We start from the raw sequence: 25,981 nt of genomic DNA, 5'->3' as shown, positions 1-25,981 counted from the left end.
GTTACTTCTTCCTCTGCGTGTTGCTTGGTTTGCTTCGAGGTTATCATCGCACGCTGCTTCTGCGCATCGGTCAATAGGGCTGTCCATGACGACAAGTGTAAGCCAAATTCGATCAAAGTCTCCGACCAGCCTGCTCCTGCTCCTCCCAACGACAAAGTTGGTGTCAAAGAGTCTTTGCGTCCGCGTCTGCTCGTCCCAGTTATTTGCCGTTTCTCTGGTGTATAAGGGAACATGGTACCCTGTCGGCGGGTCGGTAGTTCTCTACCATGTACCTGAAGTTTGACGTGGCAACATGTACTTCGTGATGAACAATGGTGGTCCGGCCGCCTGGTTCTTTGGCTATATTATGATTGTTGTAGGCTGCCTGTGTTAAACGGAATCGTTCGCCGAGATGGCGTCCATGAAACCCGTGGCTGGCGCCCAATACTACGGGACCAACGTGAGCGGCCTCTGCCAACCATACGAGGATCTGTTGACGCTGATATTGGCCGTTATTCGCTCCCTCATCAACGAAGCGCTTCCTCACATGGGATCCAAGGACGGACGGCGTGGGTCGGCTACGTAGCGCTGCTCTCCGGTTGTCTCAACGATTGCAATCCAGCTGATGCACCCTGACTATGAGCCTGGCGGCTAGTCGCCTTCTTGGCCCTTGTCAATCTGGGTCGCGCTACCTATGTCGCCCTGAGCACCATCGTGTCCCTTTCGTCCCTCGGCCTGTACCTTAGCTACGCCATCGTCTTTGTGCGTGCTGAACGCCCGCTTCACCAACGGCATCGAGCTCGTTGAATGGCACCTGGGTCGCGCTGGCGCCGCCATTAACGTGGTGACCCTCGTACACACCCTCTGGATTATGGTTTGACTGCCATTTCCCGAGGAGCTGCCGGTGACCGCTTCTAACATCAAGGACTGCGGACCTGCGTTGGGGCGGTGGTTGTTGGTGCTATTGGCTGGGGTTCTGTAAGGACGAAATACGCTTAGGAGGGTCCTAACCAGGTCATCATTGACACTGTACTCCCTAACGAGTCTAGTTAGATTGTTTCGTGCTGCGATACTACGCCCCCTCCTGTCGCTTCGCGCCCATCATCTTGGCAGAGTGCTTTATATACTTCATAGATTCTGGCATATCTACCCGTGCCACACCCCACTTATTTCGGATTCGCTTGAGCTCACCACCAACTTGGCCAGTTTTTCGACACTTCCAACTTCGACCTATCCTATCTTCGTCAATTCATTAGCTTTTTCCAATCGCAATGGACTCACAGCTACAGGAAGCCGTCCTCTACATGCAAGAGCATCCTCAAGCCAAAATTGCCAAGATTGCGCGAGAAAGCGGCGTAAAACGCGAGACCCTCCGATACCGCGTCAAGCAAGCTGGGAAGACTGAGAACCACGGAGGACTCAACAAACTACTATCTGAAGCCGAAGACAAGGCCCTCTGTAATTACATCGACCGCCTTGATAGGATCAATCTTGCGGTTCGCGTAGAATTCGTTACCGACGCTGCAAACACGATATTACGTTAGAGAGTCAAGGTTCTACCAAATCAGCCACCACCAACAGTCGGATCAAACTGGACTACACGTTTCCTCAAGCGCCATAGCTACTTCCACGCTTCCCAGTGGAAGCTCCATTCAAACCGCCAGACTGCTGAAAACCTCGACACTATACGAGAGTATTTTACACGGCTTGAGAGAGTCCTCCGGGAAGAAGGAATCGGTCCCTCTGATCTCTGGAATATGGACGAGACTGGCTTCCGGATTGGTGTTGGTAAGGATCAACTTATCATCACTAAGCGCAAGAGGGCCCATTACTTCGGCCTACCAGAAAATAGAGAGACAGCGACAGCTATTGAAGCTATCTCTGCTGCTGGCGACGTAATACCAGCTTTCCTCATACTCACGGGGACTATCCACTCGGCTCAGTGGTACGCGCAAGACCTTCATTTGGGATGGATGTACCAATATAACCAAGCTAGAGTTCCTCTCAATTATCGAAAATGTACGCAAAAATACCTTCAAAGCGAGTACTATCCAGTCAGCCTTCAAGAAAACCGGTATATATCCATTTTACCCTCATCCAATACTACAAGAGATTGAAGAACGTATACCAAAGACGCCATCACCACCACCAGCCACTTCATCTTCGTCATATGAAGGCACACCTACTACTTTTCGACAAATTAATAAAGTAGCTAGCAAGATTACGAACTGTCTTACTAATCCAAAGCTTGGTATTAGTCCAGATCTAGCCTATCGACTTAGTCGCTTTGTTAAAGGGTCCCTCGTTAATGCGACCGAGCTTATACAGACTAAGCGCGATCTTAGCCGTACAAAGTATGTCGAACGTATATCAAAACAACGGCGCGCTACGAAGAACTATCATCTTCAACCTGGTGGAGTTTTATCCGTTGCAGAAGGTAGAGAGATGGTGAAGAGGAAGGTTGAAGATGAGGTAGCTAAAGCACAGAGAGTTCTCGCCAAGTATCATGAAGGACTACGTAGAGTAGCCAAAAAGAGCTTTTCTGATGCCGCAAAAGAAGCTAGAAGACGTCGATTGACAGGCCAATTACAGCCTACAGATGTCTTCGAGACAGGCCTTGGTTGGCGGTTATTACGTAGATTCTAATTGAAGGTTGAAATCCGTCGAAAAACTGGCCAAGTTGGTGAGCTCAAGCGAATCCGAAATAAGTGGGATGTGGCACGGGTAGTCTCTGCCCTTGAGACTTACCCAGGCAAATAATGGAGTTTAGACTGCAATAGATGATTCGCGATCGGTCCCTAATGAACGGTTTGTATCAGGTTAGCCTTGTTATATTGTTGATGCTTCCATGTCCTAGGCGTTCTATCGCCCGTTGTCCGCCACTCCTACTCCTTATGACCCCTGTAATTCAATGCTGGTGACCGGTTCATCCGAAAGATCTTATCAGATCGTCAGTTCGAAGTATGAAGCATTGCCAAGGAATTCGAGTCATGGTCGAAGCACTTAATTTGTCGAATCAGCGAACCTTAATTGTTGGTTCGGAAGATGAAGCATCGCCAAGGGATTCGAGTCATGGCGAATTGGATTTCGGATTCCTGACCTGGGAGTTGGTCCAGAGTCGCAGTGACAATCTCGCGATACGAAACGCCGTTGTTCTAGTTGAAATCTGAAGGATAGAGGCTGAACATGGCGTCGCACCATACCCGTTGCCTCATGCGTTCCATATGCAGGCTAACTAAACTCCGCCTAGTTAGTTCATACGACTGCATACGCGTATAACGAACTCAGATACGTGTAATACGTTCCTATGATGATAAACAATAATCAACTGAGCCTAAGGTGAAAAAATAAGTCAGAGAAAGGAGACTTAAGTATAATATACTGTATAATCATGAACTATTAGAAGATAAAATCTTTCAAGATCTACTACATACAGTACTATTAACTAAGCTCAGCTTAGTTAGCCCACATAACGGATGCATGGGCCAACGGGTAACCTTAAAAGCTCAAGATGCTCAATTCAGCCTCACCTCTGCCGAGACCAAATCACGTATAGCGTACCGAGCAGCCGGGCGTCAGATCACCTAGGTTAGCGTGGTCAACGCGCAGCGGCTAAGACCTGTCATATTTCCAACTTATGCACTTCATTGGAGATAACACCATGCCCTGTCTTACCCGTGTCGTTCTCGAGCCTTGTAAGCCACCCGGGGATTATGTCGATTACACGTAAATCATAGGGGGGATTGATGCCACTCCCGCATGCCTGTGACGGGTGCTTGGCTGCAGAGGCGTTCGTTTCGAACTGCAGGTCTCTAACGAAGCACACTCGCGACAAGGGGAAGATCAGATGAGCGGGTCAATCGCCTAGTCTAGCTCCCCTTCTGACTCGCAGGTCCCCGGTTACCGAACTTCGGTTTCCCAGGGATTGAGGGGCAGTTTCACAGTATTTCGTCCCATCTTCTATCTCCAGAACTTTAAAGTTAGTATCCGTTGCCGAAGGACTGGGGCGGTTTCTGAGATTTTTGTTATTATAATGGGCGACTGCCCATCTTGTCATCTTAAGTATGTATTTCCAGTCTTCAGTTCCAAACAGCTTCTTGTCACTCATTACATACTCCTGCAGTATCTCTCATTCTTAAACTGTGCTGGTCACTCTCTTTTACATTTCCCCTCTCGTGTAATTCTTGTCGATAGTTCATACCATCTCATCTTTGGACCGTTAACTCTTCAACTCATACCAACATGAAGTCCCAATCACTCATCGCCGGAGCTGCGCTTCTTGTTGCGGGTGCATCCGCCCACGGCAACATCACCTCGCCTCCTGCACGTATCCCCGGCCCGGCAATGGCTGCCGCCTGCGGTGATGCCGCTGTTGCGAATGTCGAGGCTGACGGCACCATCCCCCTGGAGAACGTTCTGCCCACCGGTGCCTCCTGTAAGTCTTACACTCTCACCGCACCCACGAAGTACTCGCTCATACTTCATTGTAGGCCAACTCGACCTCTGCCGTGGCGCCACCTTCGCCGACAACGCCGCCCAGGTGCAAACCTTCACCCCTGGACAAGTAGTTGCCATGACAGTTGACATCCCGATCCCGCATGAAGGCCCCATGAACGTGTCCATTGTGGACACCAAGACCAACACCGTGGTCGGAGGACCCCTAATCGAATTTGAAAGCTACGCCGACGAGGCACTCGCCGTGCTGCCCGCTAACAACACCGCCTTCAGCGTCACCATGCCAACGGACCTGGCCGCCGGGACTTGTGCCGTTGCAGGCGATTGCGTGTTGCAGTGGTTCTGGTTCGGTACCGGAGCTAAGCAGACGTATGAGAGTTGTGTGGACTTTGTAATGGGAAATGCTACCGCCACTGCTTCGTGTGATGCGTCCAGTGCGCGTGTCCGCAGGCGATACGTCGCGTAAGGGGTTCATGTTTAATGGACGAGGTTGGGTTAAGGTTATGGTCTCGGTACCGTCTTACCATCCCCCACCACCCCACCGGTAACCAAATTAGCAGCACCTAGACTATAATTACTTCAACTTCAATTATACGGATCTTAATAGAAATTGAAGCTATTTACAAGCCGATTGCACGAATAAATAGCGAATTGAACAGAGTTTTCAATTTAGCATTTTTAGAAAGGTTACACGATACTCCACATCGGTACTACGGAGTTCCGGCAGCCGTAAAATTCTGATTCTACTACTTTTGAGGCCACGATGCCCCTTTGACTATTATTCTATAAGTACTACGCTTCAGTACACCAAAATGCCGCGCCGTAGCTGGACAGAGGACCAGATAGCTGAGGCTATTCTAGATGTTACCGATAATGGCCTGTCGCAGTATAAATCCGCCCAGAAGCATGGAGTGCCGCAGCAGACCCTTTCCGACAGAATCAAAGGCAAAGGGTGGCCAGACAACCCTATACCGACCAGCAAGCGGGTTTATATAGCCCAAGAAAGCCGTATAGTCGACTGGATCATCAGACAAGAGTCCTTGGGATATGCCCCTACGCACAATCACGTACGCGCTTGCGTTTCTACACTTTTGGCTCAACAGGGGGATACCAACGAATTAGGGAAGAATTGGCTCAACCGATTTGTCTCTAGACATCCAGAAATTCGTACCAAGATGGGTAGAAAGCAGGAGACAGCTCGATTCAACTCGTTTACACCAAAAGCCGTACATTGGTACTTTGATATCCGTGAGAGAGAATACGGCTGGATTAAGCCAGAAAATACAGTTAATGTCGATAAGGGAGGCATAATGGCTGGCTTTGGTAACTATCTATTAGTCTCTTAGGCAATTATCTATGCTAATTACTATACTATAGGCCTTGACGGGCTCGTATTGGGGAGTTCTGACGCCCAACAGAAGGCTATAATTAAGAGCTCACAGGGCCGTAGTTGGACTACATTTATTGAAGCCACTACAGCCGATGGCCGCCTTCTAGAGCCAGATATAGTGTTTAAGGGCAAAGAGCTCCAAAAACAGTGGTTCATTGACCAATTCCGAGAGATCTGTCCCCACTGGCGCTATATAACGTCACCAAATGGCTGGACAGACAACCATATAGGCCATCAGTGGCTTATTGACGTATACTTGCCTCAGACGCAGCCAGCAGACCCCTCTGATGCTAGGCTAATTATACTAGATGGCCATGGATCCCACGTATCTGTAAGTCTTCTGGTTATTGCAGTATAACTGTACTAATTGGGCTATATAGGATGAGTGGATGACTACGTGCTTTATGTACAATGTATACTGTTGTTACTTACCGGCACACACTTCCCATGGCTTACAGCCAAATGACAATGGCCCCTTTAACGTATTGAAGTCGGCCTATAGGGCAGAAGTCAGTAAATTGGATAGAATGACGGATGCGGCGCCAGTTGATAAAGTCAACTTTATCCGGTGTTATAGTACTGCACGCAAGGCTATAACAGATAAGATCATTAAATCTGGCTGGAGAACTACTGGAAATTGGTCAATTTCAAGGGCCAAGGCACTACGGCATCCAGAAATCCAGGTAGATGTTGATAAAAGGGGCACTCCACCGCCGCCACAAGCCCCTGGACTTGACAGTGATTCTACACCCCGTACGAGCCGTCGAATCCGCAACTTTGCGAACAAGTCAAGCCCACATAGCCGCTATAGGCTACAGAAGGTTGCAAAGGGGGTTGAAGCCTTAGAGGCAGAGTTGGTAGCCGAACGCACTAAGGCTACGGCATTACAGGAGGAACTAGACCGCTTGAAAAGGGGTAAAAAGCACAAGTCACTGCCAAATCCGAATCGCCGTTTTATAACAGTATCAGAAGCACTAGCTGCAGGGGAGCCTATACCCCCTAATAACCGTCAAGAACCAGCCAATAATGGGAAAGTTGTGGAAGTTGAGGATGAAGGGGTTGATTCATCAGAATCAGAGGCTACGGCCGATGATTTGCCGGCCGTTGTAGTCACACGAAGTGGTCGTACAGTCAAGAGGTGGCGATATTCTTAAACTCCATAACAATAGCTACATAATGGTATAACTACGGTATAAATAGCTTCAATATGTACGGAATTATGTGTAAGTAAAAATGTAGTGTTTTTGCAGTATTATGCTCAATTAACGTTACCGGTGGGGTGGTGGGGGATGGTAGAAGATAAAGATAAAGATGATATACGATTTAGTCAAGTTTTATCGGTAAGCATGCACTGCTTCACAAATTGTCGAGCTGTTTTAAAATAACATAAAAAACGTATATGTCTGTTGGAACTTGGACTTCGAAATCGGAGTGCCTGGGAATTTGTGACAAAGTGGTGTCGTAAGGTGTGATCGCAGCCGGGATTCGCGCTGGCTAGAGCGCTAAACTGGATGCACAGGTACGCGAGCGGCCTGCGTATCAACGTGAACTTCAATAGTGCCTAGTAAATCATGGCCTTGGTAGATATTAAATCTCGCAACCATATTGGGCATAATCGCACCTCCTCCGGGGGTTGACGCCATAAGCTCTAGCAACCGTTCCACTTGTCGCATATTCTCCTGATAACGCCCGCCGCACCGCTACAAACAATGGTCGAGTATCTTCATCACATCGTGACCTCTTAACTATCGTGACCTATTCAGAATGCTGCTGCGCTAAGACGAGCTTTCCCGGTCCCTATGCCGCCGCTTTCAGAGCGCGCCGAATGCTGATCAATTTGCTAAAATTTAGCTTCCGGCCCTCCTCGGGCATGTGCTCGCCGCTGGCAATGCATAAGACGCGCATCCGCTCGTCGTACCGCAGACCCGTAAGCAGCTTCGGCGTGATCAGAAAGTACTGGCTCGTGTGTTCACGGCAGGCAATCTCCACCATGCGCTCATGCACCATACGCTCGTTGCGCGGGTCCATACCTTGATTAATTTCGTCCACGACCCGGAAAGGGGCTTGTGCCATCGACTGCAGCGCCATCAGGTAGAAGATGGTAGAGACGGCGCGCTCGCCACCAGATTGGCGGTGCTGATTAAGCTGCTGGAGCGTCTCGTTCGGACTGGCGGCATTGTTAATTTCTTTCACAGCTTCAGAAAAGAATTGAGGTTTTGGCACATACCGGAATTTGACCTTGATCTCGATGGCCCATTGGTCGAAGTCCTCGTCTTTGTGAACTCCAACCTCGCCGGCACACGAGATCTTGGCGAAGTTGTTGCTGAAGGCGTCATTGATCTTGGCCATGAGCTCGTCGAGCTTCGGCTCCCATCTGTTTCTTAGTTCATCCATGTGCTCGCCGATTGCTTTGAGCTTTCCCGCCAGCTCCTCCTTTTTCTTACCCAAAGCTTCAATCTCTTGCCGTCGCTTCTCGAATTGCCGTAGTACGCTGGGATCAGCTCCGTGGATCAGCTCAAGCTGCGCTTCCTCAGAAACTATCTCATGGTCGATATCCTCGAGTGTTTTCCCCGCAATCAGGCCGTTGTAATATTCAATGCCGTGTCCCTCGTCCTCAGACACCATGGCTTGAACTTTTTCACGCGCCTTGTGTGCCTCTCTTTTAGCCGTTTCGGCCTCCCCGACCCAGATTCCTATCTCCTCTTTCTTCGCCTCAAGATTTTGCAGAACTAGCATGTTACGCTCTTTGAGGCCTCTAACGTCTGATCTGGCCTCAATGAGGCGAATTTCCACATCCAGCGCAGCTTGGTGAGCATTTCGGATTGCAGAAATCTTGTCTTTGTAGCTTAAAACGGCTTTGGCCTTCCCAATAATTGCCTCGTCATGTTGTGCCTCGAGACCAGCCATCCTTGCTTTGCACGCACTAAGGTCTTGTAGCAAGGCATTCAGATTCTCCTGTTCCACCGCTGATGGTCGTTAGTTCAGAACTTTCAGCAATCATTGGCCAGTCTTACCGATCTTGTCTGGGAGAGCCTGCCACTGAGTATTCGCAAGCTGCAGCTCATTCTTTTGTCTCTTGAGCTCGATCTGTGGCGACGTCAGCGCCGTCTACTTACTGACCGTTGAAAAACTTACCATCGTCGCCTGCAACTCTTCGTCATTGGCCCGTAGCTTCTCCAGTTGATCCTGTTTCTCTTTGAATTCGGCATGGAGACGCTTCTTCACCTCGGTCTTCTCTTCATGAACTTGTTGGAGTTTGACTTTCTCCACGTTGTCCACGGGTTGGTCAGTCCAGTACTTCCCGGGTCTAACTTTCCGCGTGGTCGTGGTAGTTGCATCAGGGCCATATTCTCTTCGCCTAACAACGCGAAAATTCGTCTCTCCCGTAGCCCATTGTGGGATCTTTTCGCCATGCACTAACTCGTCGAACTGCTCATTGCTGACCTCCCTGAGCGCAACACCAGATGTGTTCAATTTCTTTTCAGAGCAGAGCATGGCCAGAACCGGCTCTGGGCCCTCCAGGTTATCAATGGCAAATCCATCGAGGCCTAGCCGGCGCGCTTCTTGCCCCGACATGGGCGGTCTGAAAGACTGGTAGTCTCGTCCACATGTCCTGATTGAGACCGACAACCCCATTTCTTTGTAGAACTTGTTGCTGAGTTTCTTGTGGTCATTTTGTGTCTGTGCCGTAAAGCACAGGAAGTCATCTTTAGAGAGCAGAGATTGGATGACATCCGTGTACCGTTTATCTTTCAGAGAGCAGGTCAGCATCGGTGGTCCGAAAACTTCTTTCTCGAACTCATGTTGGTTTTCGCGCAGCCACTGCCATCCTTTAAAAATTTCAGGCTCATCCTTCTCCAACATGTGGAGTTGTTGACCTTCTTGTGAGTTCAAGGCATCGATCTTTTGGGCATTAGACCTAAGTTCCTTTTGGACTTCGCGGCCCGCCTGCAGGATCTCTTCTATGCGGGCGCTTACTTCTCGTTTCTCCGCTTCAGTCTCGTGTAAGATGTGCTCCTGTGCTCGCTATAGGAGAGATCTCATTAGTAAGGAATAGTGCCTTACGCGTCGACATTACTTACAATTTTCTCATTCCACTCAGAATTGTTGAACGGCACGGGCTCCTTGTTTCTTCTTCCCTGGAGTGTGGTGATAATCTTGCGGGTCTTTCCAACTTCGTCCTTTTTCGTTTGAAATGATTTTCTCTCGGCAGTCATATTTGCCTGGACACTTTCAATCACCTCATCTTGAGCTTCTATAGCCTGAAGACCTTGAGCAGCACCAGCCTCAGCATTTTTCAACAGTTTCTTCCGCTGCACAATAACTGCCTCTATTTTTGCTTGGTATTCTTCCTTTTGATTCACGGCTTCAAGGGCTGGCCCCGAAGCATTTTCGAGCTCTTTCAGCCGCTTTTCTGCATCCTTCCTCTTCCTGTTCGCCTCTCGGTATCTATCACGGGCGGCGTCGTACTCGGCGCAGGAACGAGCCTTTTTCCAGTCATCAATCTTCTCCTTAATTGCTTCACGCTCATTCAGTCTGTCGACATCTGCTTGTAATCCCTGTTGGCGGGCCTCGTGGCTTTGCAAGGTCTCTGAGGTAGATGCAAGTAAATCTTGCAGCTTCTTGTGGTCTGCGTGATATTCCTTCAGCTGTGCCTGCCAGTTGATCATCTGTTCTGGCGCAGCAGCTCTGAGCGTCTCGTGAAGCAGCTGTACTGGACTGAGACCGGCAAACTCAGCGACCTTGTCTTGAGGGAGAAACTGACAGAGGTTGTTGATTTGTATGCGATATATCTTCTGCATTTCTTGTATTGACTTGAAGGGGGTCTCTTGGTCATTCAACCACCACTTCCTGTTGTTGTCTTCTCGTGAGATTTGCACTTTGAATACGGGATTACGCCGGTCTTCTGGCCGCTTCTGAATTTCGATTTCCACAATAGCAGTATCTTTCCCGTGCTTAACGAACTCTTTCCAATTGTCTGCGCGGCCAAGCGTCTTAGGAGAAAATCCCAGTCCGAGGCAGATGGCGCAGACCAGGGAACTCTTGCCGGTTCCGTTTGGTCCAATGACCATGTTTAAGTTGGGTCCAGGGAGAAACTCGGCATGCTCGTATGTGACGAAGTTTTTGACTAGCACTCGGACGATAGCACCAGGCTGGTATTCAGTGTCGGGCTGGTCCAGTCTCCTTGCACTCGAAGTGCCATTTGCCTTTGGGCGCGAGCGTCTCGACGCTGCAGTCGGAAACGGGCGGTCGTCCTCACTCTCTGGCTCTCCCTTCAAGTTGGTGCCATTTTGATGTCGCCTCTGTCGTTTTCCGACTTCTGATCCAGATGGCTCGTCACCATCTCCATCCTCGAAGACCGATCGAGAGCGGCGGCGGGACGTGACTGACGGCATCTTGACGGGGATCCGTAAGAGCCCAGAAACAGTTGTGACCACAAAATTTGTCGATGTGAAGTGTGATGAGGTGCTGGGAAGATTTAAACTGTTGGCAAAGGTTCCCAAGTTGCCCAAGTGGCCCAAGTTGGGAGTTTGAGGGTCTGGGGTAACATTGGCAAACACGCGTGGGGTCCAGAACTCTGCAGAGACGCGCTCAAATTCGGTTGAAAGCGCGATCTTATCGACAGGCGATACCACTCAGGCACGCGAAATAAAGAGGTACCCGTGCCACACCCCACTTATTTCGGACTGCTTCAGCTCACTGGTCCTGGACACCGATTTGGCCAGGAAATAGTAGTATTCTCAATGTTAGATTAATATCTACATAACACTCGTAATATATAACCAGTTTCGATAAATTCTACTGGATGTACTCGACTTACTAATCGAAGTCGTCTACCTTCTTTTACAGTATTAAAACCCGACTTTTTAGCTACATTACGTAGCCCTTCGTGATGTTTATCTAGAACTCGCTATACTTTCGCTACCTTATCTTCGACCTTCTTTTTAACTATCTCTCTACCTTCTGTAACCGGTAAAACTCTACTAGGTCAAAGGTAATAGTTCTTCGTAAGACGCTGTTGTTCGAATCCATCGCGATCGAAAAAATACTTTGTTTTGGTAAAGATATGGTGGTTTGAAGATAAGTTAGTCGAGAAATTGGCCAAATCGGTGTCCAGCACCAACTTACGCTAGTGAGCTCAAGTGAGCCCGAAATAAGTGGGGTGTGGCACGGGTACGTACTTTGACTGCGGGGATTAACTCTTTCGGCAGATCCTCGGACACCTGGATCCTACCCCCATTGACCTTACCTAGCATTTTGAGTTGCGACCAAATCCGCAGATACTTTTATTCACGGCATCTTCAACAACACCAATTCCGTCTGCTTTGATGAACAACGATGCATGAAATTGAAGATCATATTGCTTTTCTTGGGAGGTGTTCGTTTTTCAGGGTGTATTGGCTGATTGCAACCATCTAATGTAATCCTCTGGATTGTGTGGATCTCCTGTTGCTGGGCTCCTGTGTCGGGATTTCAGGGTCTACACAGTTCCCACTACATATATCTGTCCTGTCACCTTGCCTCGAAACTTAGCGCACCAACACTGCTGGATGTATCACTTCTCGCGATTATCCTGTCGAAATCGCATGTACAGTCAAAACTGGAGACAACCTGGGATCGTCCAGCGGTTCCGCATCATTCTCCATACAACCAACCACCTTATGAGTGACTATGACAGTCCTCCACGGTCTTCCTCACTAATATTTGAACCCGGATCCGTAATAAACATTCTGCTAGTTCCGACTCGTATCTTTCACGGCGCAAAGTTTTAGGCTAATTACGTGGTGAACAAGCGGTTGCCCGTGTCTATGGTGCCTTTTTCCGTAAGCCTTTGGAGATGGCCTTAACTTGAACAACTCCTGCGACTACAACAGTGCGAATGTCAGCCTTTCATGCAAACATACTGAACGAACTCCGCTACTGTCTTCCCACTGTTCACAACCGAACCAGCAAGACTACTATGTGTTGTGCCTAAACAGTGCGGTTTAATGTATTTTAGGCGGGAAGCATAGAGAACATACCAAACCAAGGGGAAAGGCGTTATTCACCCTTTGGAAGATCGATTCTCCGCCATCAATGCAACAGCAGTTGTCTGCTTCCCGCTTGAGCGTCGATAGCCGCTTGTTCAGTGGCCTTGCACTGTGGGAGATAGCATCCAACCTGGCGACTGTAGCATCCTGCATTGGGTTTATGAGCAGTTTCGCTGCTTTTTTTTCTGTTGCCTCCAATGTCCGGAGGCATCCTGTACTATGATCAGATCGCCAAATTGCACGTTGCAAATAATAATACTGTCTAGCTTGGCGAGTTGAATTATTGGGGCCTTGTCGCATCTAGACGCAGCTTCGTCTCAAAGGCAGCAGGACCTGTCGCGCTTTGGAACAATCATTCACAATGACATTCACTAAAGTGGCTTCCATTGTGCTGTCTCCGGACCGTTCCTTCCCGACAATCTTTTGTACGATGACCGGCCTGAGTGGACTGGGCTTGTAACTTCGGTGTTCCTGTATGAGATTGATCTGAAGGGGCAGAATCTTGGGAATCAGCGCTTTGAGAAATAGTCAGAGTCGGAGGAAGGAAAGTCCCTTCATATCGATATTTACTTCCACACAAACATATGTAAAGAATCTTTGCAAATACCATGTGGAACTTACCTTTCGTACAGCCAAATTAGCCTACACACATACAAGTCTTATATTTCAATAACACGCAAATTTGCGTATATTATGCCGAAAATGAAGCTGTTTCAAGTGTCTAGCATGTTCTTCAATACCTGCACTATATAATTGATATTGTGCTACGATAGTCCTCTCGATTACGTACTCTTCGTAGATATTCTTATCGTCAGAATTGGCGGTATATATGAACTCTCAAGATATTTTAGAGACAAAACTCGTCAAGCCTAAAAACGGCGGTTTGAGTAACTGCAATCGCCTTGTAGATTTTTAATTCGTATCATTTTCGGGTTATTATGGTGATATAATAGCCTGCAGGCCGTAAGCACAATCCCGCATTTGTGAGGAGTGAATCTCGGCCGCCTCCGAATAGCGATCTGCTTCTGTTATAGCCTTAAACTTATAACGAGGGATGAAAGCGGTTTACATCGTATAACACGGTTTATAGCCGATGACTGTCTTTCAGGGACAGCGTATCAGTCTTCTAGGTCTAGCCTGTGCGGTGGGACGCTGGGATCTGGCCCAACAGTTCCTGGTCCCCGAGGCAAGGTTCTGATTGGAGCGGTGAGCGGGTCAGGTGGGGCGGATTGGGTGAAACAAAAACGGAGGGTGCCGACCGCGGCACGCGAATATCAGAGGGTGATAAAATTACTTAAGCAGGTGAGGGTCCATTTGCAACTTCACTATTACACCGGTCCATCAAGACTCTGTCGTACATGACAACGAGTTGTTGGCCTATTTTGCAAATGCTGGACATATTGGCGAATATGCCCACCATTGTGTCCCTAATTCACCAGGTGTGAGAACCATGTTTGTCCGGGTTATAAGTCTCGCATACTTGTATGGCACAATATCTTTCTACGGCTGCCTAGACGGCCATATGAACAAGACACTTGAAAATATCTTCCATTTGAAGAGGGCTGTCTCATTGCAATGGAGGTTTGTAGCTTGGTACAGTGCAATGTGTACTTTAAGGTATGGCCTTGAATTTCTTGATGACATTGAGATTGAAATCATAATCAAGCCGTTGCTAATGCAGAACTTTGATTTTGTTGCTCCTTCCTTGACAATTCACGAATGGTACCCCAGTGCTTGGATTGCATGGCATTTTACGGGCATGCATCCAGCAACGCACCTTAGTCTTTTGGCAGCCACAGGTAGCTAAACATCGAGAACCCCGCCGCCGAAACACCACATTCCACAACTCGCCGAGGTTGACCACTCGTTTAGGCTTGAACAACGCAGTACAGGTCAACTTGTGCTTTCCCTCTCTTTTTATTGATTGCACACCCTCGTTTCTATTGCCAAAGATTTCTCGGCTCTTTGTGGTAGTAGGTGTACCCTTGGGAGTTGCGCCTTCCACTCACTTCCCTACCTCGAACTGGCCTACCACCATCCACTTACGCCTTCCTTTTTCATCCGCTCATTCCTGGCCCTCGAGTGGTATATTGTTTGAAGCCACTTGCAGAAGCTCTTGAATCGACCTAGATTGCCTAGCAATGTGTTAAAATGGACGCTCGTGGGATCCATCAGTCCCAATCCTCCCGAGCGCCGCTTGGCGATGCCACTGATCGCGTCGTCAACACCTCAACACAGCATGCTCGAAAACGCAGCAAGCTTCAGAACTCCGATCCTAGTGCGGTCCAAGCGAACCCGAGAACTTCGTGGCAAAGTGCAACTCCACAAGCTGAAGATGACGCGCGCCACTACGCATCTGCCCCGTCTACAACGCAGTCGCTCACGTATTCCCGAGTAGATGGTGGAGATGCCGAGAAGCGTGTATCGCAGCTATCGACATCAAGTGGGGCATCCAGCGGCAAACGAAAGACTCACGTTGGTCCTTGGCAACTTGGCCGAACCCTTGGTAAAGGATCAGCAGGTCGGGTAAGACTTGCGAGACATCGCATCACTCAGGAACAAGTCGCTGTCAAGATACTGCCCAAGCATGGTTGCCAAATGACACAGGCTAGTAGCCTCGCTTCGCTAGACAAATGGGATCGAAAGCAGCCCGGATTCACCGCCGACAATCGCATGCCTCTGTCCATCGAGAGAGAGGTCGCCGTCCTGAAGTTGATTGACCACCCAAACATCATGAAAATATTCGATATCTGGGAGAATCGCTCGGAAATGTAAGTTGCTCTATGTCTCCTATTATCATAAAGCGGATTTACTGACTCTTATATAGCTATCTGGTTTTAGAATATGTCGAGCAAGGCGATCTTTTCGAGTATATCAACATCCATGGGCCATTGCCCGAAGAAGAGACCATCTTCTTCTTTCGACAGATGATCAGCGCCCTGGACTATTGCCACTCGTTCAACATCTGTCATCGAGACTTGAAGCCAGAGAACATTTTGATGACAAGAGAGGGTCAAATCAAGATCGCCGACTTTGGGATGGCCGCCATCCAACAGAGCCCAAACCACAAGCTGAAAACTGCCTGCGGAAGCCCCCATTACGCCGCCCCAGAGCTGGTGAGCCGAAGGAAGCATGGCTATCGTGGAGACAAAGTTGATATTTGGAGTATTGGTGTTATCTTATACGCCTGCCTATCTGCCCGTCTCCCATTCGATGATCCCAATGGTGACCTTCCTCGCCTGCTTGCAAAGGCTAAGGCGGGGGCATACGAAGAGCCTGCATTTCTCAGTAGGGGTAGCAAGGACTTGATTCGCAAGATGCTGCAGCCAGAACCCAACGATCGCATCACGATCCGACAGATTTGGAAGCATAGCTTCATCGTTCAATACGACTATCTGGACGATCTAAATGGTAAGCGGCACGACGATCAGTTGAATGATATTCGAAAGCACGGAAGGATCACCCGCTTGACCCCCGACGAAATTGATTTGCAAACCCTACGACAGCTCAAGTCCATGTGGCACATGTTCACGGAGAGAGAGCTTGCATTGAAATTGATGAACGAAGAGTAAGTTGAAACGATTTGCTCCCAACTCGATCCCGAGCTTTCATTGCCTCGAGCTTTCTACTGACGCCACGAATAGGCCCAATGACCAAAAGCTTTTCTATTGGCTGCTCTGCAACTACCGCGAGAAACAACTGGAAGATTATGGTGGCGATTTGACATACTCCTCTAGCGACTACCACCACCTACGCCCTGCAAACTGGACGAAAAAAATCACCACGCTCGAGTTCCCTGCTCGATATGGAAGGACCCCATCACGGTTTACGGTCATCTCCAACATGGCGACTGATGACAATGCGATGGAGACAGCTACAGATGGCGGCGGAACCATACAGAGCTACGACCCGTACAAGTCGTCGCGCATTATGGACGACAATGGCGAAGTCAGTCATGCCAAGATCATCGTTCACCGAAATGGAAGTCTGGCAAAGAGCTCTACACGAACGACCAACTTGCAGTGGATGAGAAGCGGGTCGATCAAAAGCAGCTCCACGTATTCACGACGGGCCAGGGGAAATCGAGGTATTGCCGCAGCTAGTGGCATAATGTCGTCGCGCCGCTCTCTGAATTCAGTCAGGAGCGGAGACGGAACACATAAGAGACCAGCTTCGCGCCATAAACGGGGCGTTAACTTTTCACACGTGCGCAGGCGCTCGGTCAAACACGGAGTGCTCACCAGTATTGCTTGTGACGATTCGAGTTATGATCAGGACCTCACGTCGCCAACAAGCCCCGTAGGGCAGGTCAAGCGCTCCAGGGGCTTAGGTCGAACCCGTCATGGGACGCAACCGATGGCCAACGGGTCTGAGACTGATGACAGAAGCAGCATCTGGAACGAAGATTTGCGACAGTTCAGCTATAGTATTGCTAAAGATTGCGACGAAGCTTTTAACAGCTCACTGCTTTCACCGGACTCGTATCTCGGCAATTCCTCTTGTGCGCCATCAATGATGGAGTCTAGCGTCGTGGAGGCGGCGCCGGACTCCAAGTCACTCTCCGTGGTCATGGACACGCCAACGCCCGCTGTTCAGGCTGGGAAGGAACCAAAACGGGATTCGCGGCCGTGGGATGCCCGGCCTTTGCCACCGGCTCCACCACCCACTGACTCTATCCTTCACGAACTGATGCTAGCCAAGAAGAGAACCGAGCTGCGCCGGGAGAAGTCTAATGAATCACCTGGACACGTTGATAGAATGATGGCGCACCTGAATCGACTTGTTCCGCCTGTCGGTTCAAAGAAGGCCGAGACAGAACGCAGGGTGGCTTCAGCCCCTATTTACTCCCAGTATAGTACGCAATGGGGTAAAGACACCATTCCCTTGCCTTCGATTTCTGAGAATCAGAGAGAATCCTCTCGTGGAGACCAGGACAAGCATCGTATCGTCTCTGCACCAGTTGGTGACCATGCATTTGACCATCGTACTGTCGGCCTGGTTGAAGAGCGCAGGGGACTAGAATATCTAGCTCGTCACGAAAAGACGATTCGCATGGTCAAGTCGCCCGCGGACAAGCCTAGCCCCGTGAAAGCTCCGGCCCCACTCAACATTCGCAAGAAGCTATCTAAACGCGTTACGGCTTATCCTCAGTCAAATCAAGAGCTCAGCCTTCGACAACAGTATGCGTGTGGCGAGATCAAAGAAACCATCCCCGAAGAGCTTTTTACGCCACTTCAAAGCAATTCATTCGGTGCTGTCAAGAAGTCATCTTGGTTCAAGCGATCATCCAAAGACAAGGATGACATCTTCAACTCGAAGGGCGGCTCTAGCTCTAGTCGAACGGAGGGTACGCCCTATTCTGACAGCAATGCCTCGTCCACTGGCCCTATACCACCTGCCAGGAAGAAGAGTTTCAGCTTTGCTTTCTGGCGAAATAGTAAAGATCAAGAAGAGATGAAGCTTTCCCTTGCTTTAGGTAAACTGGCTACCTTATTATACGATGAGAGACACGATGTTGATTGGCTTGCAGGTCCCGAATTTGACGAATCTCCCAGCCCCGAGCCTGTCAGAATGTTCAGCCATCCTGCCCGCCCGCCCCATAGCAACCAGCGGAATGACGATGTAACAACCCGCAATATCGAACCGCAACAGAACTGGTTGGCTCGCCTATTCCGAGTGAAGCCCGCGACGCAGCATATTTGCTTCACTATTCCTCGACGCCGCGCTCGCCAGGAGATCGCTATCTTGTTGAGGGAATGGCGCCGGTATGGTATTCGGGATGTTCAGGTTGACAAGGACCGGAATCTCGTTTTTGGCCGTGTGGGCGCAAAGAATTGTACGTAACTTTAGTTTTCATTTTGCCATAAGTTCTTTTGTTTTTTTACCTCTTTCTGTTTCATCCGATCGCTAACCCACATCTACGTCAGATCTCAACATGAAGGAAGTCTCTTTCGCTGCAGAGATCATGACGGTCATCGAGCATGGCAAGCGCAACCCGCTCTGCATTGTTAGGTTTACCCAGGAGCGCGGGGCCGCAAGCAGCTTCCATAAGGTCGTTGACACGATGCACGCTGTCTTCAGCGTGCGAAACCTGCTCGTGGTGGACAAGCGCAAGATCAAGATGATGATCAAAACGCTCAACTCCTGAAAGCACAATAACCTTGTCTGTTCGACCTTCCGGGCTATCTTTGCCGTTGAAAGCCTTGACCCGAACCAATTGTTGGCTCAGCTACATCTGCCAACATGTATTTCTATATCTTTTGTCCGGTGCTGTTTACCTTCTCCAGCTTTCGAGCTTAAGAAGACGCACTGTAGCAGCGAGTTGTTGCGTGCCCGTTACCCACCAAACCCCCACAATACCTTCATCCCGTTCGTGTCACATTTATTCTTCTCTATACTCTCTTTGGTTGTGTCTTCGACACCTGTAACCCTTTGGGCAAGCAACCTGTACACTTCACGTTTCAGGATTACGCCTGTAAGAGAAGGCGCCGAGGACGACTGGATGGTCCGCAAAACATTTCTGTTGGACTAATTCTCTTGAATTTTGTACGAATATCCTAGAGGTCTTTCTACCGAAAGACAACAAAGACTGGGTGGTGCAATTTTGCACTGTCAGTTGATTCAGCTCAGAGCCTACTTAGACGGATGATGATGTTACGGCCTTAGGTCTGGTCTGAAATTCTTGGTGTGGAGGGAAAGAAAAAGGGGAGAGAGGAAATAGCGCCTGTTCTGTTCATACGGGCTCGGATACATGCTGCATGGGACGTTTGCTGTAGGGAGGCATATAATTAGTAGATAATGACGTTGTTGCTGTTTTATGAGTGTGGTCTTGGCTCAGTATGTTAACTTGCTGAACTCTAGAGTCACTCTCTTGAGAACAAAAAATGCGTTTGGTGGACAAGATTGCCTACTGACGCTCTTATCATGACCCGGTAAGTTGCAGTCTCTTTAAACCTTTGACGTATAATGCACTCGTGGTATCAGAATCGGGCGATATATTGCACTGTATGAATACCGGGTTGAATAGGGGCAACGATGCAATGCATATCTCCACTTTACTTTAGTATTCCAGGTCGTCCACAGGAATCTCCTCGGAATACCATGATATGATGGGGACCAGCCCCTCTAAGCGCCACTTTCAGTCTTTTGACCTACTCTGTATTTGTCGAGTGGCAATCGTCGAAAAGTTACCCATTATTGCAGTGACTAGTTCGATTTTAGCCACCAAGCCCGGAACTACTTGATGGTGTAATCTAGCTGCATATTGTGAAGCCAGAGCCTAAGTAACTTGACGTCAGTCGCTCAAGCGCGGATACATACATGCATGCATTTCGAATGTAATAGGGTTTGATATTGGAATTAGACGATGTTATTCATCTAATTTTGACGTCACTTACAGGAATTCGAAAATGACGACGTCCTGGCCCGGGCCTCAATGTTGGAAATAGGGATGTGCGAGTTTCCATCGTACCTGATAATATCTCATTTTCACTGAGGAAATAGCTATTCCAAAATATCCTCTACTTCAAATCAACCCAATTCTCAGACTCGTTCAATTTCGCTTGCTTTTAAAGGCGCCCACCACAAATCTCGTACCAACTTCCAAACTCAAAAGCCCAGTCAACTTGATCGGCGACCTGGCATCTGTTCACAACTATCAGGCTGGAAATCGAGCTACTAACACGGCCGGCAACATTACCAAACCCGTTAGCGACGGAGTCGGTTCCATCACCCGAGGCGTGGGCAACAGCATCTCGAGCGCAGCTGGGGCCAAGGGTCCTGGGAAGAAAGTCGGCGGCGCCGTTGGGAATGCACTGCTGTCGAAAGGGACCTGGGGCATGCTGAAGGGAAAAAATAGCAGCAGGCATGTACTGATGTGTCTGTTATTTGCTTGCGGGTTGAAGGAGTATGGGTTTTACATTCGAGTCTTCACAGATGGACATGTACGGTGAGAGGTGTAGTAGTGGCCCTGTGTTGGAACATGAACCAAAACTGCTTTTGTTAGGGGAAGTCATACTTCTGGTTTTCTTCTTTTCTTTTTTTTTTCAATTTTACAGATCTTTTTTTTTCTTTGGAAACATCTTATCTGCCAATTTACTTCATATCGAACACTCAAAGCCTTCGAACAACAGTGTCTGCATCATATTCAGTCTTCGAAACCATCTTACCGTTTTTACCATCTTCCTTACACATAGCTCAGCCCAGTAAACAAGCCGTATCGTTTCACTTCCATGGAACAAGAAACAAAAAGACTCGTACTCATCAGTGCAAGGACGAACCACACAACCACCCCTCCTGAGCCGGTCACGGCTACTGAAAATAAAGTAGACGGACTCATTATCTTGGTAAAACGAACCGGGAGGAACGGAAATACAGCAAGCCTCATCATTGTCCACCCGCGGCCGTTGGCCTTCCGGTTTGAGGTAGCGGTCGTATCTTCATGGTGATTGGTAGAAGTTCGGACGAGAATCAACACAAGCTTCTGTAGAGTCTGGGGACAGAGCGTGCTCAAGCCTTATCGCTATGTCGAGTCAGCCACCTGCATAGCGGGTTATCTGTAGCAGGCATCATACTGCTTGGTTAGCAGAATAGGAGACAGTTGAACACTCATATCTTGTCAACGATGATGTCACGAGTTACTTGAAGCAGATATAGGTACGTCTCACCAACCTCGGACATGTGCCAACGGTGATGAGAAGTAGTACATAAGGAGAAGGAACGTCACTATCAATCCGTGCTCTCGATGCTCATCTTCCAAGCAAGCATAATACTCACCATGGAACCGTTCCCTTTCTCCTTCACCAAGACAAGGCACCGCGAGCCATATCCGTTCATCGATCCAAAGCGTCCCGAGCTATCTGTCGCTGGTAAAAACATTGTGATCACCGGCGGCGGCACTGGAATCGGCAAGGCGGTTGCAATAGCCTTTGCCCAAGCCGGTGCCAAGTCCGTGTCTATTCTCGGCCGGCGTCTCGAACGGCTCCAAACGGCAGCCGAGGCAATTAAAAATGCCGGAAGCGAGCGTACGACTGTTCTCTACCAGTCTGCCGACTTAGTGCGACGCGAACAAGTCGACAAAGCTGTCCAGACCATCATCGATGAGGTTGGCGAGATCGACATCTTCGTCTCGAATGCCGGCTCGTTACAAAAACTGGCCCCGGTCGTGGATTACGACCCGACGCTTCTGATGCGAGATTTCGAACTGAACGTACTCAGCACGTTGAATGCCCTACAGGTATTTGCTCACCGCGCCGCCCCCGATGCTGTGCTGTTGAACATGTCGACGGCTATGGCGCATGTTTCGCCTTCGCCAGGGGGCGTAATGGCGTATGCGACCAGCAAGGCGGCCAATCTAAAGATGGTGGACTATTTCGCGGTTGAGAACCCTGGAATACACGTTGTGAATGTCCACCCGGGCGTCGTGCAAACGGAGATCAATCCTGACGTGGATATGAGCCAGATTGCTAAGGACAAGCGTAAGCTATGCTTTGTGACAGATGTCATCGTGTATTCTTTTGTTGCTGACCGGTGCGTAGCTGAGCTTGCGGGTCAGTTTTGCGTATGGCTGGCATCGTCTGAGGCAAGATTTCTGAAGGGAAAGATGGTGTGGGTTACCTGGGATGTAGAGGAACTACTGGCTCGGGCTGATGAGATTAAAAATTCTAGACTGCTAACTTGCGGCCTGGATGGTGTTCCGCTGTAATGATTCTGGGGCAACATATGTAAAACCTCCAATGGAGTGAATGAGAAGGGACGCAGCAATGGTAGTATTGGCAAAATAAGAAATATTTTTCATATGGTTGCACAAGCCTGCTCGTATTGACAGCTCAACCTAAGCTATGTTGCGATGATGCCAATAATTCGGAATAGCTTCACTCCATCAAACCCGCAAAGACAATGTCCCGCGCGGTTCCGGGGCTGGTCGATTTCGCGCTCCAACAACGCCGACCGAAATTTACCGTAACATGACGATTAACGACAGGCCGCGAAACGAATTGTGGGAAGGAAGCTAGTTGTGGGAAGGAAGCTGGTAATGCGAAGAGCATTTACAGATGCGGTTGATTCTATTATGATGACAATTTCCATCTTAACATCTTGAGATGGAAGACCTCCAATAGCAGAAGCAAGATGGCGATGACAGAGTGTGGGGTAGAGGCACCCCTGGACCTGACGTTTTGACAGGGGTTGAGCTTCCGTGGAGAAGCCGTTCGGAAAAGTCGCGATTGATTTTCTCTGTGAGGTTTCAATATATTGCGCAACCATCCCGCGCAACATAGCAGCAGAAGGAAGCAGAGATCCTTCCATAACGATCGTATACATCTACACAAGCCCAATTGGCAATTGCGATTTGTTTGAAATATTGGATTTTGAGAAGCCACTCTCTAGACGTTCCTTCTCCAAGCGCGTACATCATGCTTCGATCGGGAAGAGCTACAGCTGTAGCCGGCACAGCGAGGAGAAGCCTGCTTGTGCCGACGGCAGTTCCCCAACTGCAGCGGGCGTACATATGTAATGCCTCATCCACACGGCCGGCTTCTTTCGCGAAACCTTCTTCTGCGTCCCTCAATTCCCTACGATTCCAGCGAAATATGCATGCAACATCGATAATGGCGAGCAACACGAGAACCGAGAGCGATGCCTTTGGCGAGATCCAGGTCCCCGCAGACAAGTACTGGGGAGCTCAAACTGAGCGTTCTCTCGAGAACTTCAAGATCAACCAGCCCCAAGATCGCATGCCCCCTCCCATTGTCAAGGCCTTCGGTATTTTGAAGGGCGCCGCAGCTACGGTGAACATGCAATATGGCCTCGGTAAGATCTGCCCCTCACCATACTTTGTCATGAGCAACTCCAACTAAGAGCCTGCAGACGAGAAGATCGCAAAGGCTATCCAACAGGCTGCCGCCGAAGTCGCCGATGGCAAGCTGCTTGACCACTTCCCCCTCGTCGTCTGGCAAACGGGCTCCGGCACCCAGTCGAACATGAACGCCAACGAGGTTATTTCCAACCGAGCAATCGAGATCCTCGGCGGTACCATGGGCTCCAAGAAGCCCGTTCACCCCAACGACCATGTCAACCGCTCTGCCTCGTCCAACGACACCTTCCCTACCGTCATGCACATCGCCGCCGTGCTCGAGCTCGAAGGCTCCCTCCTACCTTCCCTCAAATCTTTGCGCAACGCTCTGCAAAACAAGGTCGACGAGTTTGAGGCGAAGAAAATCATCAAGATTGGCCGAACACATTTGCAAGATGCCACACCCCTGACCCTGGCTCAGGAATTCTCCGGCTACGTTGCGCAACTGGACATGAGTGTTGAGCGAGTTGAGAGCTCGCTGCCTCACCTCAGACTCCTTGCGCAGGGTGGTACTGCCGTTGGCACAGGTATCAACACTTACCAGGGATTCGCCGAGGCCATTGCCGCGGAAGTCAGCAAAATGACCGGCACTGAGTTCAAGACAGCACCAAACAAGTTCGAGTCCCTTGCCGCACACGATGCTCTCGTTCAGGCGCACGGTTCTCTCAACACACTGGCTACTTCGCTCACGAAGATCGCACAGGATATCAGATATCTTGGCAGCGGCCCCCGTTGTGGCCTGGGTGAGCTCAACCTGCCAGAAAACGAGCCCGGCTCTTCCATCATGCCAGGAAAGGTCAACCCTACCCAGTGTGAAGCTCTCACAATGGTTTGCTGCCAGGTCATGGGCAACAACGTTGCAACAACCATGGGCGGCATGAACGGTCAATTCGAACTCAACGTCTACAAGCCTCTGATCATCCGAAACCTGCTACACAGCTCCCGCATTCTGGCTGATGGTATGGCTTCCTTCGAGAAGAACCTCGTGGTCGGCCTTCAGGCGAACGAGGAGAAGATCTCGAGCATTATGAAAGAGTCGTAAGTCGCTATCCCCGCCATAGCCCACAAAACATGTATGATATCACCGAAACTGGCCGCTAACCCATATCTAGCCTCATGCTGGTTACCTGCCTCAACCCCAAGATTGGCTACGACATGGCGAGCAAGGTGGCAAAGAACGCCCACAAGAAGAGCCTGACTCTGAAGGAGAGCGCCATGGAATTGAAGGCACTCAGCTCGGACGAGTTTGATACCCTCGTCAAGCCCGAACTCATGATAGGACCGTCGCCCTACAAGGGCTAGGTGTCATGTGAATGCATTAAAAGCTTCTGTTCGATCAACGCTGTGGAATGACCGACTCTGGCCACCATCGTTGCACAATGTATCACAGAAATTAGCAGTACTAAACAGGAATAAACACTTGTATAAAATCATCTCAGTAGGTGCCCGCGTTTGAAGAAGCTACGAAGGGCAGCTATTTCGAGTAGGAGACACTGCTACGACATCGGGGAAAGTGAGCTCAAGCGCACAAGGTCGACTCTGATTCGGAAGGTTGGAAACAGCCGGATGCGACCAAACTTGGATTGAATTGGTCATGAAAGGGTAGATCATTGACGGGACGCTTCGATGTGCCTCAATTCGTTGTAATACAACGGTGTAAGAGGCATTTCAGTCAAGATAGGACTACCGGTGTAAAACCTCACCAGTTCTCGAACACCAATCAATGGACTCGGTAAACCCCGGAATGGACCGGCTGTCGCCGAGGAGGTGAATTGAGTTGGTCCACATCAGGGATGGCATCTGCCGAGGTCGGCTCGGCATGGACGCCTACAAGGGTCCAACAAGGCTTGCTCGGTGCCTTCTCATGCTTCAGCTTCTCCGGGGTATCTTATCGTGACCGAAACTCAACTCAAATATGTTGATAGAGCCGAAGTCGGTCCAAGAGGTGTCCAACAGCTACGATGGCAACTGGCTTATGGGCAGAGATTGACGCACGAATGTGCATTGTTGCTGGTAAACAATATCATGCGCCCCCAGCCGTGAGGTTGGAGGGCGGCTCTCTGGACGGCTTCCGGACAAGCGGCGGGCCCCGCTTCTGGAGGTTGGCTGTTATTACGAAAGCTTTACATCAATCTTAATATAGGAAACCTTTACTACTAGAGGTCCACTAAAACTTTTCTGTTATCGGTAATCGGCTCTCATTATCGCTGGCCACGGAGGTTTTGGTTGGTACAAGACTTGGGGAATGCGCCCGTCTTCGTCTAGACGACGTAA

The 25,981-nt window shown here is 49.5% G+C and overlaps 5 protein-coding genes across 5 annotated transcripts; all 5 read left to right on the top strand.

The window, feature by feature from the left end:
• Nucleotides 1–391: 391 nt before the first annotated feature.
• On the top strand, nucleotides 392–1,523 carry BCR38DRAFT_482905 (uncharacterized protein; the record flags this gene model as incomplete). The annotated part of the gene is made up of 3 exons (XM_040863552.1): nucleotides 392–548; nucleotides 635–741; nucleotides 1,269–1,523. 3 exons carry the CDS (start codon nucleotides 392–394, stop codon nucleotides 1,521–1,523), a joined length of 519 nt encoding a protein of 172 aa, XP_040717906.1.
• A 2,698-nt stretch (nucleotides 1,524–4,221) lies between these two features.
• On the top strand, nucleotides 4,222–4,900 carry BCR38DRAFT_482904 (uncharacterized protein; the record flags this gene model as incomplete). Its single annotated transcript, XM_040863551.1, has 2 exons — nucleotides 4,222–4,414; nucleotides 4,470–4,900. 2 exons carry the CDS (start codon nucleotides 4,222–4,224, stop codon nucleotides 4,898–4,900), a joined length of 624 nt encoding a protein of 207 aa, XP_040717905.1.
• A 9,913-nt stretch (nucleotides 4,901–14,813) lies between these two features.
• Nucleotides 14,814–19,256, top strand: BCR38DRAFT_154082 (uncharacterized protein). Its single transcript, XM_040853740.1, has 5 exons — nucleotides 14,814–15,626; nucleotides 15,683–16,423; nucleotides 16,500–18,331; nucleotides 18,386–18,691; nucleotides 18,783–19,256. The coding sequence occupies exons 1-5, from the start codon at nucleotides 15,007–15,009 to the stop codon at nucleotides 19,001–19,003; spliced, it is 3,720 nt and encodes a 1,239-aa protein (XP_040717904.1). The 5' UTR covers nucleotides 14,814–15,006; the 3' UTR covers nucleotides 19,004–19,256.
• A 2,375-nt stretch (nucleotides 19,257–21,631) lies between these two features.
• Nucleotides 21,632–22,558, top strand: BCR38DRAFT_338486 (uncharacterized protein; the record flags this gene model as incomplete). The annotated part of the gene is made up of 2 exons (XM_040855620.1): nucleotides 21,632–22,331; nucleotides 22,392–22,558. 2 exons carry the CDS (start codon nucleotides 21,632–21,634, stop codon nucleotides 22,556–22,558), a joined length of 867 nt encoding a protein of 288 aa, XP_040717903.1.
• A 904-nt stretch (nucleotides 22,559–23,462) lies between these two features.
• Nucleotides 23,463–25,009, top strand: BCR38DRAFT_482899 (fumarate hydratase; the record flags this gene model as incomplete). The annotated part of the gene is made up of 3 exons (XM_040863550.1): nucleotides 23,463–23,664; nucleotides 23,722–24,745; nucleotides 24,820–25,009. 3 exons carry the CDS (start codon nucleotides 23,463–23,465, stop codon nucleotides 25,007–25,009), a joined length of 1,416 nt encoding a protein of 471 aa, XP_040717902.1.
• Between the last annotated feature and the right edge of the window lie 972 nt (nucleotides 25,010–25,981).

The sequence above is a fragment of the Pseudomassariella vexata genome (assembly GCF_002105095.1).
Source record: "Pseudomassariella vexata strain CBS 129021 chromosome Unknown BCR38scaffold_4, whole genome shotgun sequence".
In the NCBI taxonomy this organism is placed as follows: Eukaryota; Fungi; Ascomycota; class Sordariomycetes; order Amphisphaeriales; family Pseudomassariaceae; genus Pseudomassariella; species Pseudomassariella vexata.
Note: the sequence above shows the minus strand (reverse complement) of the source record. Positions and strands in the feature narration are given on the sequence as shown.